At 39.8% G+C, this 13,936-nt stretch overlaps 1 protein-coding gene across 3 annotated transcripts; it reads right to left on the bottom strand.

The window, feature by feature from the left end:
• Positions 1–1,038: 1,038 nt before the first annotated feature.
• Fam72a (family with sequence similarity 72 member A) lies at positions 1,039–13,866 on the bottom strand. 3 transcript variants are annotated; one of them, XM_008823294.3, is made up of 4 exons: positions 12,872–13,866; positions 10,444–10,521; positions 7,168–7,292; positions 1,039–1,280 (listed from the first exon to the last, which is right to left on the bottom strand). In XM_008823294.3, the coding sequence occupies exons 1-4, from the start codon at positions 13,021–13,023 to the stop codon at positions 1,186–1,188; spliced, it is 450 nt and encodes a 149-aa protein (XP_008821516.1). In that variant the 5' UTR covers positions 13,024–13,866; the 3' UTR covers positions 1,039–1,185. The 3 variants fall into 3 exon arrangements, with proteins under 3 accessions (XP_008821516.1, XP_029414649.1, XP_029414648.1); XM_029558789.1 differs by lacking the exon at positions 7,168–7,292; XM_029558788.1 differs by lacking the exon at positions 10,444–10,521.
• Between the last annotated feature and the right edge of the window lie 70 nt (positions 13,867–13,936).

Below are 13,936 nucleotides of genomic sequence, written 5' to 3'. Positions count from 1 at the left end.
TTTATATATTTTTATTTTATGAGTGTTTTGCCTGCATGTATATAAGTGTACAACATGTGTTCCTAGTGCCCACAGAAATCAGAAGATGGTGTTGGATCCCTTGGAACTGGAATTAAGGACAAGTGTCATGTGGGTGCTGGGAACTGAACCCAGGTCATCTGCAAGAGCAACCAGTACTCTTACAAGCTGAGTCATCTCTCCAGCCCCCAAGGTGGTATACTTTATCTGGCTTTCATGGTACAGTATCTGTAATAGCTTTAGAGGTAGGTAAATAATTAACAGGGGTAAGCAGTATATTTTGGTAATTTTCTGACAAGCTCATTGTTCAACATTATGCTAAGGAGTCAGTCAAAGGACTGCACCATATATTTCAGTTTTAACTTATTCTGTAAGCTAATTCACGAAGTTTTGCTCCATATTAAAAAATTCTCATCAATATAGCATATGATAACCAGTACCCATGGAACTAACAGCCTGCTCCTTTTTTTTTTTTAACCTCTGTCATTCTAAGTTGATCCTCTTATTTTGTGTATGTGATAAAGAAGTGGGTAATAATGTTCTTATTCATAAATATAAGATCAATGGTATTTGTGATCAAATTGTAGAAAAACTCTTCCCCAATTGGGAGGTAGCTGAGCAACATGTGAAAGAATCTTCTTTGATTTGAAGTTAAAAATATACCTACGGTGGGCAGAGGGGTCAGGGAGAGGCAATAGTAGAGGCAGAGGAAAAGAAGTGCTTCATTGGCTTAAATTAAATTGAGGTAATTAGTTGAGATATCAAATAAATAAATCAATGTTCTATTTTTTTTTAAAAAAAATCAAAACACTGGGGGCTGGAGAGATGGCTCAGCGGTTAAGAACACTGGTTGTTCTTGCAGAGACTGTTCTTGCAGAAGACCCAGATTCGAATCCCAGCACCCACATGACAGCTAACAACTGTCTGTAACTCCAGTTCCAGGGGATATGACAGCCTCTTCTGTCCTCCGTGGGCATCGCATGACATGGGTGCACTTTCCTACATGCAGGCAATACACACATACACATAAAATAAAAAAAAATAAAATATTTAAAAAAAAAATCAAAACACCGGCAAATCTTTACTAGCAATGTTAAAATTGGCTCATTAAATATTTTAAGTAGAAAAAGTGATTATAGAAATATTAGAGCTGCATCATAATCCCACTTATCGGATACATTCTTCTGCTGAAGTTTCTAGCATATCTTCATCTGCACATTCTTCTGTCTCTGGCAAGTTGCCCCAAAGTAGGAAGTTTACACCTGAAAATAAGAGGCCAAAAAATTCTTTAGTGAGTGCTTACTATTGCAATTCAGAACATAAAACTCTCTGCCAAGATTCTTATATAAACCAATGTATCACTAGTGAAGAGAACAGCTGCAGAGAGCTGTATTATAAATTAAATTATCTAATAGTATTCATCTAGGACATAAACATTCTTTAAACCCTTTTAAGCAAGAGCTTGAATGTTAGGAACTTAAGAGTTCAAAGGGATCTCTGGAGTCCATCTGCTCAAACTCACCTCCAGGTACATGATGTTATAAACACTTTACATTGATTTTTTTTCTTTTTCTTCTTTTTTTTCTTTTCTTTTTAAAAACTTTATTTTATTTATTTATTTTTTGAGATAGGGTCTCATTCTGTAGTGCTGGCTGGCCTGGAACTTGCTATATAGACCAGGCTGGCCTGGAACTCACAGAGATCTGCCTGCCCCTGAGTGCTGGGATTAAAGGTGTGTGTTTCTATGTCTGGCCCATTGATAATTTAAAAATCGATTTTAATAACTTTTAAGAATAGGGATTTCAAAGATTCTTTTCCACTAAGTGCCTTTTTGAAGGATGAAAGGGAAATTTCTAAATGAGTCTCATTTGAAGAATATGCATAGCAGTCATTAGTATCATTTTTCTGATTAAGAAAAGATAAAGATGGGCCTGCAGATATAGATCTATAATCCCAGCCACTGGGGAGATTGAGGCAGTAAGAGTGAGTTCAAGGCCAGTTTCAGCAATTTACTGAGACACCCTCTCAAAAAAGTAAAAAGATTGGGGTACAGCTAAGTAGTGGAGCCCTTGCCTAGGATGTGTGAGACCCTAGGTTCAATCCCCAGTATGAGGGGGGGGGGAAAGCAGCCAGTTATAGCATGACTCCTTAAAGCACATGGGCTTCAGGCTATAGGCTGTCAAAGTAGAACTTTAAACTTAAAAACTGTATTTTTTTATTTTTATTTTGTGTATTATGTTTGGCTTGCATGTATGGAAGTGCACTCATGTTGTACAGTGTCTGCAGAGGCCAGAAGAAGGTGTTGGATCCCCTGGAACTGGAGTTAAAGCCTTGAACTTTAAACTTTAACCAGGTTGAAGCAGTCAATATAACAAACAATAATTTAAAATTGCATTACAGATGCTGGAGAGCTGGCTCAGCAGTTAAGAGCACTGACTGTCCTTGCAGAGGACTCAAGTTCAGTTTCCATCACCCGCATGGTGACTAACAACTGTCTATGACTCCAGTTCCAGGAGACCCATGCCCTCTTCTGGCCTCCACAGACACTAGGCACAGACATAGTGCACATACATGCAAGCAAACACTCATACACATAAAATAAAAATAAATCTTATAAAAATGGTATTATGCCATATGTATTTTACTAATTTATCTCATTCATCATGCTTCTGACTTTTGCCTATTTGATATGTGATTTAGTTCATTAAATTTTTTAATTTTTAAAAAATATTTTGTTGTTTTTTTTTATATGTATGAAATCTAAGTGCATCTGTGTCATGCAATGCCTGAGGAGGTCAGAAGAGGGCATCAGATCCCCTGGAACTTATGGAAGGATAAATTTGGGGATTTTCTATTCTCTTCTTCCACCGTACTGAGGCAGGATTTTCTTCTTGTTTCTGCTTTGCTGCACTGCATATGTCAGGCCTGCTGGTTTGTGAACTTATGGGTATTCTCTGGTCTTCACCTCCCATGGGTCCAGGGATCAAACTCAAGTTACCAGGCTTGTGCAGTAAGCACTTTTAACCACTGAGCGATCTTGCCTGCCCAAATCTTTTTTCTTTTTAAGATTTCTTTTTGTAAATTAGGTGTATGTATGTGTCTGTATGGAGAGATGGTGTTCATGAATTCCCAAGGAAATGGAGTTACAGGCAGTTATGAGCTGCCTGACAAGGATGCTGGGGAATGAACTAGGGTCCTCTGCAAGAGCAATATCTTCTTAACTGCTGAGTCATCTCTACAGCCTCCCAAATCTTTTAAAATATCATGAAAATACAGCCTGTCATTCATCCCTCCCTCTCTGCTCAACTTGCCTAGGCACTCAAGGAGGCATACACATGGTTGAATCAGTGGGAATGATCAACTGTCTGTCTTGTTTGAGAGATATTGCAATCTAATTAGGCAAGAAGGTAGCTTTTATTTGAAGAGTATATAGATACCTACCACATTATTTTCTGCAACGGTTTTGTGTCTGAATTGCTTAATATAAAAAAACACTTCCTAACTCCCACTCCAAGATCTGCTTCTGGTAACATGCACTGAGGAGCTGACAGGATTGTAAGGAATTGTTAGGCCAAGATCTAAGTGAAAATTAGAATCCATAAAGGAAAATGGAGAACTAATATGCCTTTGGGGATAGGTGCCCTAATTCTAAGAAATTTGAGCTGAGATTTCTGAAGGCTCTTTGAGAAAGTTCTGGGAAATTAGATTTATATGTGAAAGCTGACTTAAGACAGACCTCTTAGGGACCTTTTTGGTCTAAACAGTCTAGAATTTAATAAAACTGTATACATTCCTTTGATGTTACTTATTAAGGTGATTCAGGGACAGTTCAAAACCATTAGAAATCTTTTAACAAGCATCTAGAAAATCTTACTTTAAATTACAATATTAGCGTTACAAAGAAGAAGTCTGATATTCTTGGAGTCAGTACTCAAGAGCCATGAAACAACTTAGCACAATTGGTTCAAAGGCAAAAAAATAAACGAGGAGATTGCATCTGACAGAAGAACTACCTTCCTTTCCCTGCTAAGCAGGAAGGAAGTCCTGCAGTACATCTGTTTTCTCATGGATTATATTCAGTGCAAATGGAAGAATGCTGGTCTTTTGTGTTTGAAGAACTGACCAATATTCAAAAGTAAATCAAAACTGAAAAGTCTCCACCCTGTGTTTTGAATCCTGTGAAGCAGGAAAAACAGTATCAAAGCAGAAACTTTCTTTAATGTGTCCCATGAGTAACACAAATATAAAATTAAAAGCCTAAATTAGGAGTCCATATTTTACTTAGGGAAGTTAGAGAAGTCCTTGCTAGAGAATGGCCATCTTAACATATATAGTTTCAAATTAAAAGGCCTAAGTGATGGATTGAGAGCCATAGTTGAATCTCAGGAAGTTAAAAGAAAAAAGTCATCTTAAAAACAAAAGCATAATTGGCAGGTCTAAAAACTTTGACAACTAGCTTGCAATTCATGATCTCTTGATCTGTTAAAGCAAATTATATATGTGTGTATGTGTGTGTGTGTGTGTGTGTGTGTGTGTGTGTGTAATTTTTAGAAGAGTGTACTGTGTTAGAGATGTAGTTCAGTTGGTAGAGTGCTTGCCTAGAATACACAAAACCCTGGGATCAACCCCCAGCATCTCTTAAAACCAGGCTTGGGTCAGGTTTATATCCTTGGCTACATAGTGAGTTTTAGGGCATCCTGGGCTACATAAGACCTTGCCTTAAAAAAGAAAAACAAGGGCCGGGCGTGGTGGTGCATGCCTTTAATCCCAGCACTTGGGAGGCAGAAGCAGGCAGATCTTTGTGAGTTGGAGGCCAGCCTGGTCTACATAGTAAGTTCCAGGACAGTTGGGACTAAAAGGAGACACTGTCTCAAAAAGACAAAAAAAAAGAAAGAAAAAGAAAAAGAAGAATCTGAGAACTCAGGAGGCAAAGAACTCAGGAGGCAGAGGAGGCAGATCACTGTGAGTTCGAGGCCAGTCTAGTCTACATATCAAGTTCCAGGCCAGCTGGGGCTACAGGGAAACGGTGTCAAAAAGCCCATTAAAAAAAAAAAAAAAAAGGGTGGGTGGAGGGCAGACTGGAAATAACTCAGTGGTTAACAACACTGGCTGTTCTTAATGATGAAGGTTGGATTCCCAGCACCCATGTGGCAGCTAACAAGTGTCTGTTACTTCAGTTCCAGGGGATTTGACACCCTCTTCCGGTGTCTGCAGGCAATGCAGTTATATAGATGCAGGCAAAACATTCATACACCTAAAATAAAAATTAATTAAAAATTTTAAAAAAAGAAAGAGGAGGAGAAAAAGAAGATATTCCAGGCCAGGTGGGGTTACAGAAAGATACTGTCTTCAAAACCAAACCAAAACAAACAAAAAAAATGAGATACATACCCTTAAGACTTGATGGTAGGGCCAGCAAGTAAAGGCACTTGTCTGATGACCTGAGTTTGACCCCCAGGACCCACATGGTAGAAAGAGAGAACTGACTCTCACATGTTGTTCTCTGACCTCCATACACATGCTATTGTGTACATACACACACATACTCACACATGCACAAAATAAAAATGTTTTTAAATTTGTCATCAGTATTCTTTTTTTCTCTTCCTTCTTCTTTCTCCCTTCCCCCACCCCTGTGGGGTGTATCTTCAGTGTGTGTGTGTGTGTGTGTGTGTGTGTGTGTGTGTGTGTACGCACGTGTGCAGAGGCCAGAAGAGGACACTGGGTGTTCCGCTGTATTATACTCAAGGGGAACTTTAAATTCTCTTGAGACAGGGTCTCTCACTGAATCTGAAGCTTGCCATTTTGGTACGCTGGCTGCCAGGGAGGTCCTAGGATCTGCCTGTTTCTGCCCCCTATGAAGGGAGTTACAGGTATACTAAGTTATGTCTGGTTTTTACATGGGTGCTAGGGATTCAAACTCAGGTCTTCATCCTTGTGCAGAAAGCTCTCTTACTCACTGAATCATCTCCCTAGCCCCTAGCATATTTTCTTACTAAAATAATTAGTATAACACATTAGTGTTAAGTATTTCCTTTGATTAAAATTCTATTGTAACTTGTAATAAAGATGTTAAAATGTATAGATATTCAAATATTTATTATTATTTTATGTATGTGTATGTTTGCCTGCTTATCTGTATGTGTACCATATATGTGCAGGTGCCTGTGAAGGCTAGAAGGCATCAGATCCCATGGAATTGGAGTTACAGGTGGTTGTGAGCTGCCTGATGTGGGTGCTGGAACTGAACCTGAGTCAGCAAACCCTCTTAATCACTGAACCATCTCTCAAGCCCCTAAAATGTGTATTTTAAAATATGTATGAGTGTACTGCCTGCATGTATGTAAGAGCATCAGTGTCATGCAATGCCCACAGAGGTCAGAAGAGGGTGTTGGATCCCTTGGAACTGGAATTATGGTTGTTAGTCACCATGTGGGCGCTCAGAACTGAATCTCGGTACCCTGTAAAAGCAGCCAGTGCTCTTAACTGTTGAGCCATCTCTCCAGCCCCCTTTTCTTTCTCTACACACACACACACACACACACACACACACACACACACACACCCTTGACTACCACATTTAAAATCTTCAAATGTTCTCTGTAATCAGAATACATATCAAGGTAATACCTTGCAACAATAAAAGTATTAATTTTAAAACAGCAAGAAGCCAAGTGTAGTGGTACATACCTATAATCACTTTGGAGGCGGAGGTAGGAGGATTGGTAGTTTGAGGCCAATCTGGGCTATTTCAGTTTGACCTTATTTAAAAAAAAAAAAGCCGGGTGTGGTGGCGTACACCTGTAGTCCCAGCACTCGGGAGGCAGAGACAGGCGGATCTCTGTGAATTCAAGGACAGCCTGGTCTACATAGTGAGTTCCAGGACAGCTGGGGCTACAGGGAGACCCTGCTTCAAAAAGACAAAAAAAAAAGCATGATGCCCTTCAATTCAATGATAAATGGTGATGAATTCTGGCTAACAGTTTTCATAAGTAAATGTCTGAGAAAAGGGGATGGATGTTTGACTTTTGCCCATCCAATCTAGCTGTGAAAGTCTCAGAGGAACCCTGAAATGATCTATTGGGAGGTTCTATTCAGGTACTGATAAAGAAATATTATAAGGGAATGTTTATGTCAATTGTTTCTTACCAGTAGAGTCTAGTCTGTTAATACCATAAACCGCCTGGCTGTGAAATATCCAGAAGTGTCCATTGTTGCAGGAAAGAAGGCAGGAACTACAGGGAACAATCACATGGTAGCCTACAATGTTCCCACTAAAAAGAAAAGCAGCTGTTAATAGAGACCATGTAACACCCTGACCATAGATGCATCTGCAGGTGCTAATGTATATAGACAGACCATGTAAGTTGACCCTTTTTCTTCAAATAACCCACTGCTAGCTACAAGAAGGGTGTTACTCTGACAGTAGACACAGTTCTATAAGGTGGTTTTCCAGTCTGTAAAGGAAACAATACCAATGCATTCCTAGTTTCTTTGCTCATATTATTTTATGCATTCTCTCTTTGGGATCTTATGGCTCTGATTTGTTTCGGAAAACACTCAAAACTGATGTGCTACACAGAAAAATATATTAATTAAACCCAGATCTATGAGTAAAGGAGTTTGCTAGTCCCAGGACTATGACAAGGTGAGTTTTCATATGTTCCAATTCCATCCTAGCACTTACAAATTGCTTCTGCAAATGGAGGAGGTAGGAAGTCAGCATGGGTCCTGTAAACTAAACACAAAATGGCTACTCTAATTTTGGATTCCGGATTTTTGAAGGGATTCAGAAATAAAGCAAACCCTCAGCTTCTACAGAAAGTGGAAAAGGTTTTCCGTGTCTCTGGGTGATGACCTCACCATTCTTATGTTTTCTTTCCACTAGCTAGTCTCAAGTTAAAGAGAGCGAAGTTTTAGTTTGTACTTTTTTTGAAACAGGGTCTCCCTGTAGTCCCAGCTGGCCTGGAACTCACTATGTAGACCAGGTTGGCCTTACTCTCACAGATATCCACCTGCCCTTAATCTCAAGTGCTGGTATTAAAGGCATATACCATGTCTGGCTATGCACTTAAAAAAAATTGCATCATGAATTGTTTATACCTTGAATGGTGAAAATTCTTACTATAGCTTGGTGCCCTGTGAGATATGGTCACTTTTGTGGTTATAAAAAATACAAACATACCTAAAAGATGACATATAATTACAACCCACTTAGCAGGCAAATAAGTGAAAACAAAAATTGTTCTTAGACCAGAACTAACAGTTATTTGTAAGGCTGTACTTCAAGAATATATAGTTTCAATTACCACCTATTTTCATTCATTTATCTATTCATTCATTCAGCTGATATTTGTTGAGCATCTATGATATGCCAGGCACTGTTCGGGTAGTAAGATTCCACCCATGGACAAAACCAAGTCCTTGTTTTTCATGGAGCAAACACTCCAGTGGGGATGTCAGATTATTTTGCTTCTTTGCCAAACCCCTTGAATGGCTTCCCACTGGTCAATAAGGTTAACACATTCAAAGAACAAATTAAACTTCTTCCTGCCAGAGGTCTTTGCACGTCCCTGTGCTTGGAACATACTTCTGGATCCTTGTCATACCTAGGAGTCAGCTCCAACATTTACATCTTTACGAGATGGCTTCCATGACCATGATGTCCAAAAGAACTCTCACCCACTCCCCCAATTTGTTATTCTCTATCACCTGTAATATTTTTCTTTGTAGTACTTCCCACTATAGTAAATATACTACTTATTTTAATATCATATTTAATGATCATGTTCCCACTAGAATATTATGTCCAGAGGCCAGTAACTTTATCTCATGTATTATTGTGTTTCCAGTTCTTATAGCGGTGACTAGCTCATAGTAGGTTTTCAATATAAGTATAGCTCAAGTTAATAAATTCAAATAGTCACTAATGCATTAACAGTCTGCTGATTTGCATTCCAAATCCCATTAAAAAAAACCCTCAACTTCTCTCTGTAACAGAATAACACAAATCCATCTATCTTTCAAAAGGTAATAATAACAGCACTCATCTGTTTGACTTATAATTTATGTAGCCTTTTAACATTAGCAATTCATTTCCTCTTCATAACCTTAGAGGCTAAATACAGATGATTTTAAAATTATCTTCATAAAATGGAAATATTAAGATAGAAATTAAAAAGCTTGGAATGGTGGCATACACTTGTAATTCTAGCATTTGGGAGACTGACACAGGAGGATCATGGATTGGACCAGTTCCAACTCCACAGGACATTCTAGAACAGGTTTAGCTACATAGGGAGACACTGTCTCAAAAAAATAAAGAGAAAGAAAGAAAGAAAGGGGGGGGATAGAAATTAAATAAGGAGTTGGGCATGGTGGTTCAGTTCTGTAATTCTAGTCAGTCAGGTGGCTGAGGCAAGAGGATTACTACACATCTAGGCTATCCTGGGCTATATAATGAGTTTAAGGCTAGAGTTAGAATAAGATCTTGTTTCAAGCCAAAACAAATTAAATACAGATACCAAGTTTTAAAGGTTTAGAAATTTAAAGAGTTTACTCAAGATCATAGAGAAAGCAAGGGTAGAACCAGGGCTAACATCTGATTTGTGTGAGGGAGAGAAAGGGAGTATATATGTGTATACATACACATGCTAGAAATCAATCTGAAGTCTAGTTCTTTAGGAGCCCATTACCTTGTTTTTTGAGACAGGATCTCTCAGTGGGATTTAGGGCTCATCAATTAGGTTAGGCTGGCCGACCAGGGACTTCCAAGGATCTACCTGTCTTCACATCCTCAGAGCTAGGATTACAGTGTATGCTGCCACATCTGGCTTTTTACATGGGTGCTAGGGATTGAACTCAGGATCTCACACATTCATGGAAAGCACTTTATTCACTAAGCCATCTCCCCTAACCCGATTTTTATGAGTATAAATTGCAATGTTACCTTTCAGATTACACTGGTTTACTGGGGGTGGGGGAAGATACTTGTGAATGCACATTGAAACATTACAAAATCATATACAATGTAAAGTGTCACAAGACTCTTAAAAAATAGTCCAGGACCAGTGAGATGACTCAGTGCATAAAAGCACTTGCCTCCAAGCCTGTCAACCTGAGTTCAATCCCTGGGTTCCATATGGTAGGAGAGAACTGACTACCTCAAGTTGTCCTCTGACTTTCACATGTGTGCTATGGCACACACATACCCTATGTGCACAAACAAACATAAATATGCATATATACAGATATATTAATAAAATATAATTTTAAAATAGGAATAAATAGTTCTAAACAAATATTTCAGTGGCTCACTGTCTGGGTTGTATTAGTGTTCCTTGTAGTTCAGTGGACCTTTCTGTGGGCTTTGGTATCAATATCCATCTTCAAACCTAGGCTATCTACAACAGTGCCACAAATTACCATTTTAAACATGCGATGTCCTTCAGTTTACATTTGCAGATTCCAGTGAAATAACATCTTCCAATGAAGTCCACTGCACTGGAGGATAAAAATGTTTATAGATAATCAAATACACTAAAAATTTTAATTCTGAAAAAAGATAAAATTTGCCATCTTCCTTTCTAAAAAAATTTTTGGTGGTGTTAGGAATTAATTCACGGCTTTACAAATGGTAGGCAAGCACTGTACCCTTGAGCTATATTCCCAGCATTCCATCTTACTTTTTAAAATGTACAGTTTAAAACTGTTACATATGGTCACATTGTTGTGAGATGAATCTCCAGACCTTTTTTGTATCTTAAAACAGAAGCTCTATACTTATTATGTAACAACGTCCTGCTTTCCCTTTCATCACCTCCTAGCTATCACCTTTGTGTTCTATTGACTATTTCAGATACTTCATATAAGCAGAATCATGCAGGATTTCTTTTTGTTACTAGTTTATTTTACTTAGCATAATGTTCTCAAGATTTATCCACATTGTAGCATGTGACAGGATTTCTTTTTTAAATATTTTATTATTTTTATTTTATGTGTACAAGTGTACTGACTGCATGTATGTTAGTGCATTCGTGTCATTTATGTGTACAAGTGTATTGCCTACATGTATGTGAGTGCACCCATGTCCTGCAATGCAGGTCAGAAGAGGGCTTCAGATTCCCCTGGAACTGGATTTAAGGATGGTTCATAGCCACCATGTGGGTGCTGGGACTCGAACCCTGGTCTTCTGCAAGAGCAGTCAGTGCTCTTAACCGCTGAGCCATTTCTCCAGCCCCAGAATTTCTTTCTTTTAAGGAGTATCCACTTATTAGTCCAGTCAATGGAAATTTATAGATAGTTTCTACATCTTAGCTATTGTGAATAATATTGTTGTTATGTATACAAGTGTACAAATATCTTTTCAAGACACTCCTTTGAATTCTTTTGGTTATAAACGCAATAGTGGGATTGCCAGATTATACAGTAAGTCTGTGTTTAATTTTTTTTTTTTTCGAGACAGGGTCTCCCTGTAGCCCCAGCTGGCCTGAAACTTGATATATAGACAAGGCTGGTCTCAGTCTCACAGAGATAAATCAGCCTGCTTCTGCCTGCCTCCCAAGTGCTGGAATTAAAGGTGGGCACCACTGTACCTGGCTTCCATGTTTAATTTTTTATTGATTTATTTTTATTTTGTGTTTGAGTGTATTGCCTGCATGTATGTAAGTGCACTAGTGTTGTGCAATGCCCTCTGAGGACAGAAGAGGTGTCAGACCCCTGGAACTGGAGTTATGGACAGTTGTTAGCCGTCATGTGAGTGCTGGGATTTGACCCTGGGTCTTCTGCAAGAACAGCCAGTGTTCTTAAGCACTGAGCTATCACTCCAGACCCTTCTGTGTTTAATTTTTAAAAGAACCATCAAATTGTTTTTCATAGCATCTTGGCCATTTTATGTTCTTACACTATGCAGAGGTCCTAATTTCTCCATAGTCCATCAAAGGTACTTTTACTTGTGATTTGGCACAAATTTTGTAAATTCAGAGCTGAACAAGACTCTAGAGCTATAATACATTTTGTAAGAGTTGGGTAATATTTGAGTTTAGGACAAACATTTGGCAAATTTCCTTCTTTAAAAAAAATCTAATGTGTTCACTGAATCATGCACATCTTAGCCCATTAATCAATCACTACTATAACTTCAATAAAGAATAAACAATAAAAGAGACCTGATTCTGTTCTAGACTGTAATCTGTAACAATTCACCCGAGACTTTTTTATGACCACAGCTATTGTAAAGTTGAATGGATGAATTTATGTGAGCACATCACAAAGCAATCTAATCATAGAACCTTTACAACAGTGGGTCCTATGACTTTATCATCTACTGTTTTTTTTTTTTCTTTTTTGATATCACGCAAGTGCACACACACACAAACTTAAAATATTAATCCATTTATCTTTGCAATAAACAGGAGACTGGTTTTTCCAGTTACCAATGCAAATTAGGCCAATTCACAAAAAATTCCAAGGGAATCTTTGCTTTCTAGAGTATATTTTAAAACATTCAAAATTATTATCACTGTTTATCATAAATTCCAATTTAAATGAATTATTGTCTGCTTCCTTCCAAGTGAGTGTCCAACGACTTGATTCAGTGAGAAAGGGTGTTTGGGCAAGGCACTGAGCCTGGAATCCAACTTAAGGGTCACATGGTCACATGACTGTAAGTGCCTAGACGCATTACATCAACACTGACCACTTTGGCTAAACCACAGACTTTGTCCAGACAGTTTGCCCACTTAGATATACTCCAAGGGGATCATCAGACTGTTGGGAGTGGCTGGAACACCAAATAACAACCTTGACTCCCAGAGAGCCATTGCCCAGTTAAAGGACTACCCGCTTGACTTACTTGGTAGGAGGGATGTCTGTAGAGAAAAGGTCTATGTCAGTATCAGCCAGCAAAACAGCCTTCATTCCCCTAGAACTGAGCACTTGTTTACAGAATTTGCAACACAGGATGGACACGCATCGGTCCTTGAAACTACAATTGCTGGTAGACATAGCGTCAGTCCCAGAAAGGATACGTAGGGAATTTCTAATGGGGAAACGAGCAATAGCCTTCTTAGTTGGATTTCACTAGGCTAAAAAACAAGTCTTGAGGCCACGAGTTTTTAAGCCCTAAAACTGGGAAGAGTTCTGATTTCCTAGTGGAAAAGTAAAATTAACATTTGTTGAGTGGCAAGAGCAAATTTTACTTCCTTCTAACTCAAGCAAAAGGGAGTGGAGTTTGAGATGGGGAGAGTAAAGGGTCCTCCTAGGGTCCAGGCACTTAGCTCCCAGCCCTCTGCGGCGATTCCCAGTCCCTAGAGGCTATTTAAAGCCTCGCCTCCGACCACTCCCTGCGTAAGCTCCACCCGCAGAGCGCTCTGATTCCTCCCTCCCGCTCCTCGCCGCCTCTCCAGTCCTCCGCGCTCGGCTCCGCCGTGGGCCCTTTCCTTGCACCGCCGCTCTCGCCGAGCTCGTGCTGGCCGCACGCGTGCTCACGTCCTCAGCTCTCGAACTTGCAGCCTATCGCCCCGAGGTCGCTTCCACAGAGAGCAGTGGCCGGGACTGGATGGGACAGTGTCCGCTAGTTAGGGTCAGGCCGCGCTGAAGGAGCCTGACACCGAACACGCAGTCTTTGCTCCTTCCGCTTTCTCTGCCTTTCCAACCCACTGTCAGTTTGAATTGCAGCGCCGGGCACCGATTGGGAGAACGCGAGCTAGTCCACGTCCCACATTGGGAGGCCCGGGCCTTCCCCTGACATGAGCTCCAGGGCCGGCCCCAGTAACGGTGCGGGCACAGCTGGGCTCCCTGGTTGGTCCAGCCTGGGGATGTCTCCATGCCTATTGGCCAGCGTCCGTGTGGGCGACCCCCCCCTCCCCACCCTGTGCGAGTGGGAAGACACACCCTTCGCATTGTTTATTGGAGGATG

Source organism: Nannospalax galili, unplaced genomic scaffold, assembly GCF_000622305.1.
Source record: "Nannospalax galili isolate Female #2095 unplaced genomic scaffold, S.galili_v1.0 scaffold309, whole genome shotgun sequence".
NCBI classification, from domain to species: domain Eukaryota; kingdom Metazoa; phylum Chordata; class Mammalia; order Rodentia; family Spalacidae; genus Nannospalax; species Nannospalax galili.
This window is presented reverse-complemented; position numbering and strand designations above follow the sequence as displayed.

Coding starts and splice junctions, on each gene's coding strand:
- Fam72a (XM_008823294.3), bottom strand. CDS start 13,023: ATGTCTACCAGCAATTGTAGTTTCAAGGACCGATGCGTGTCCATCCTG. Junction 7,293..10,443: donor GACATCGCATGTTTAAAATG/GTAATTTGTGGC, acceptor TTTTCTTTTTAG/TGGGAACATTGTAGGCTACC. Junction 1,281..7,167: donor TAACAGACTAGACTCTACTG/GTAAGAAACAAT, acceptor TCTTATTTTCAG/GTGTAAACTTCCTACTTTGG.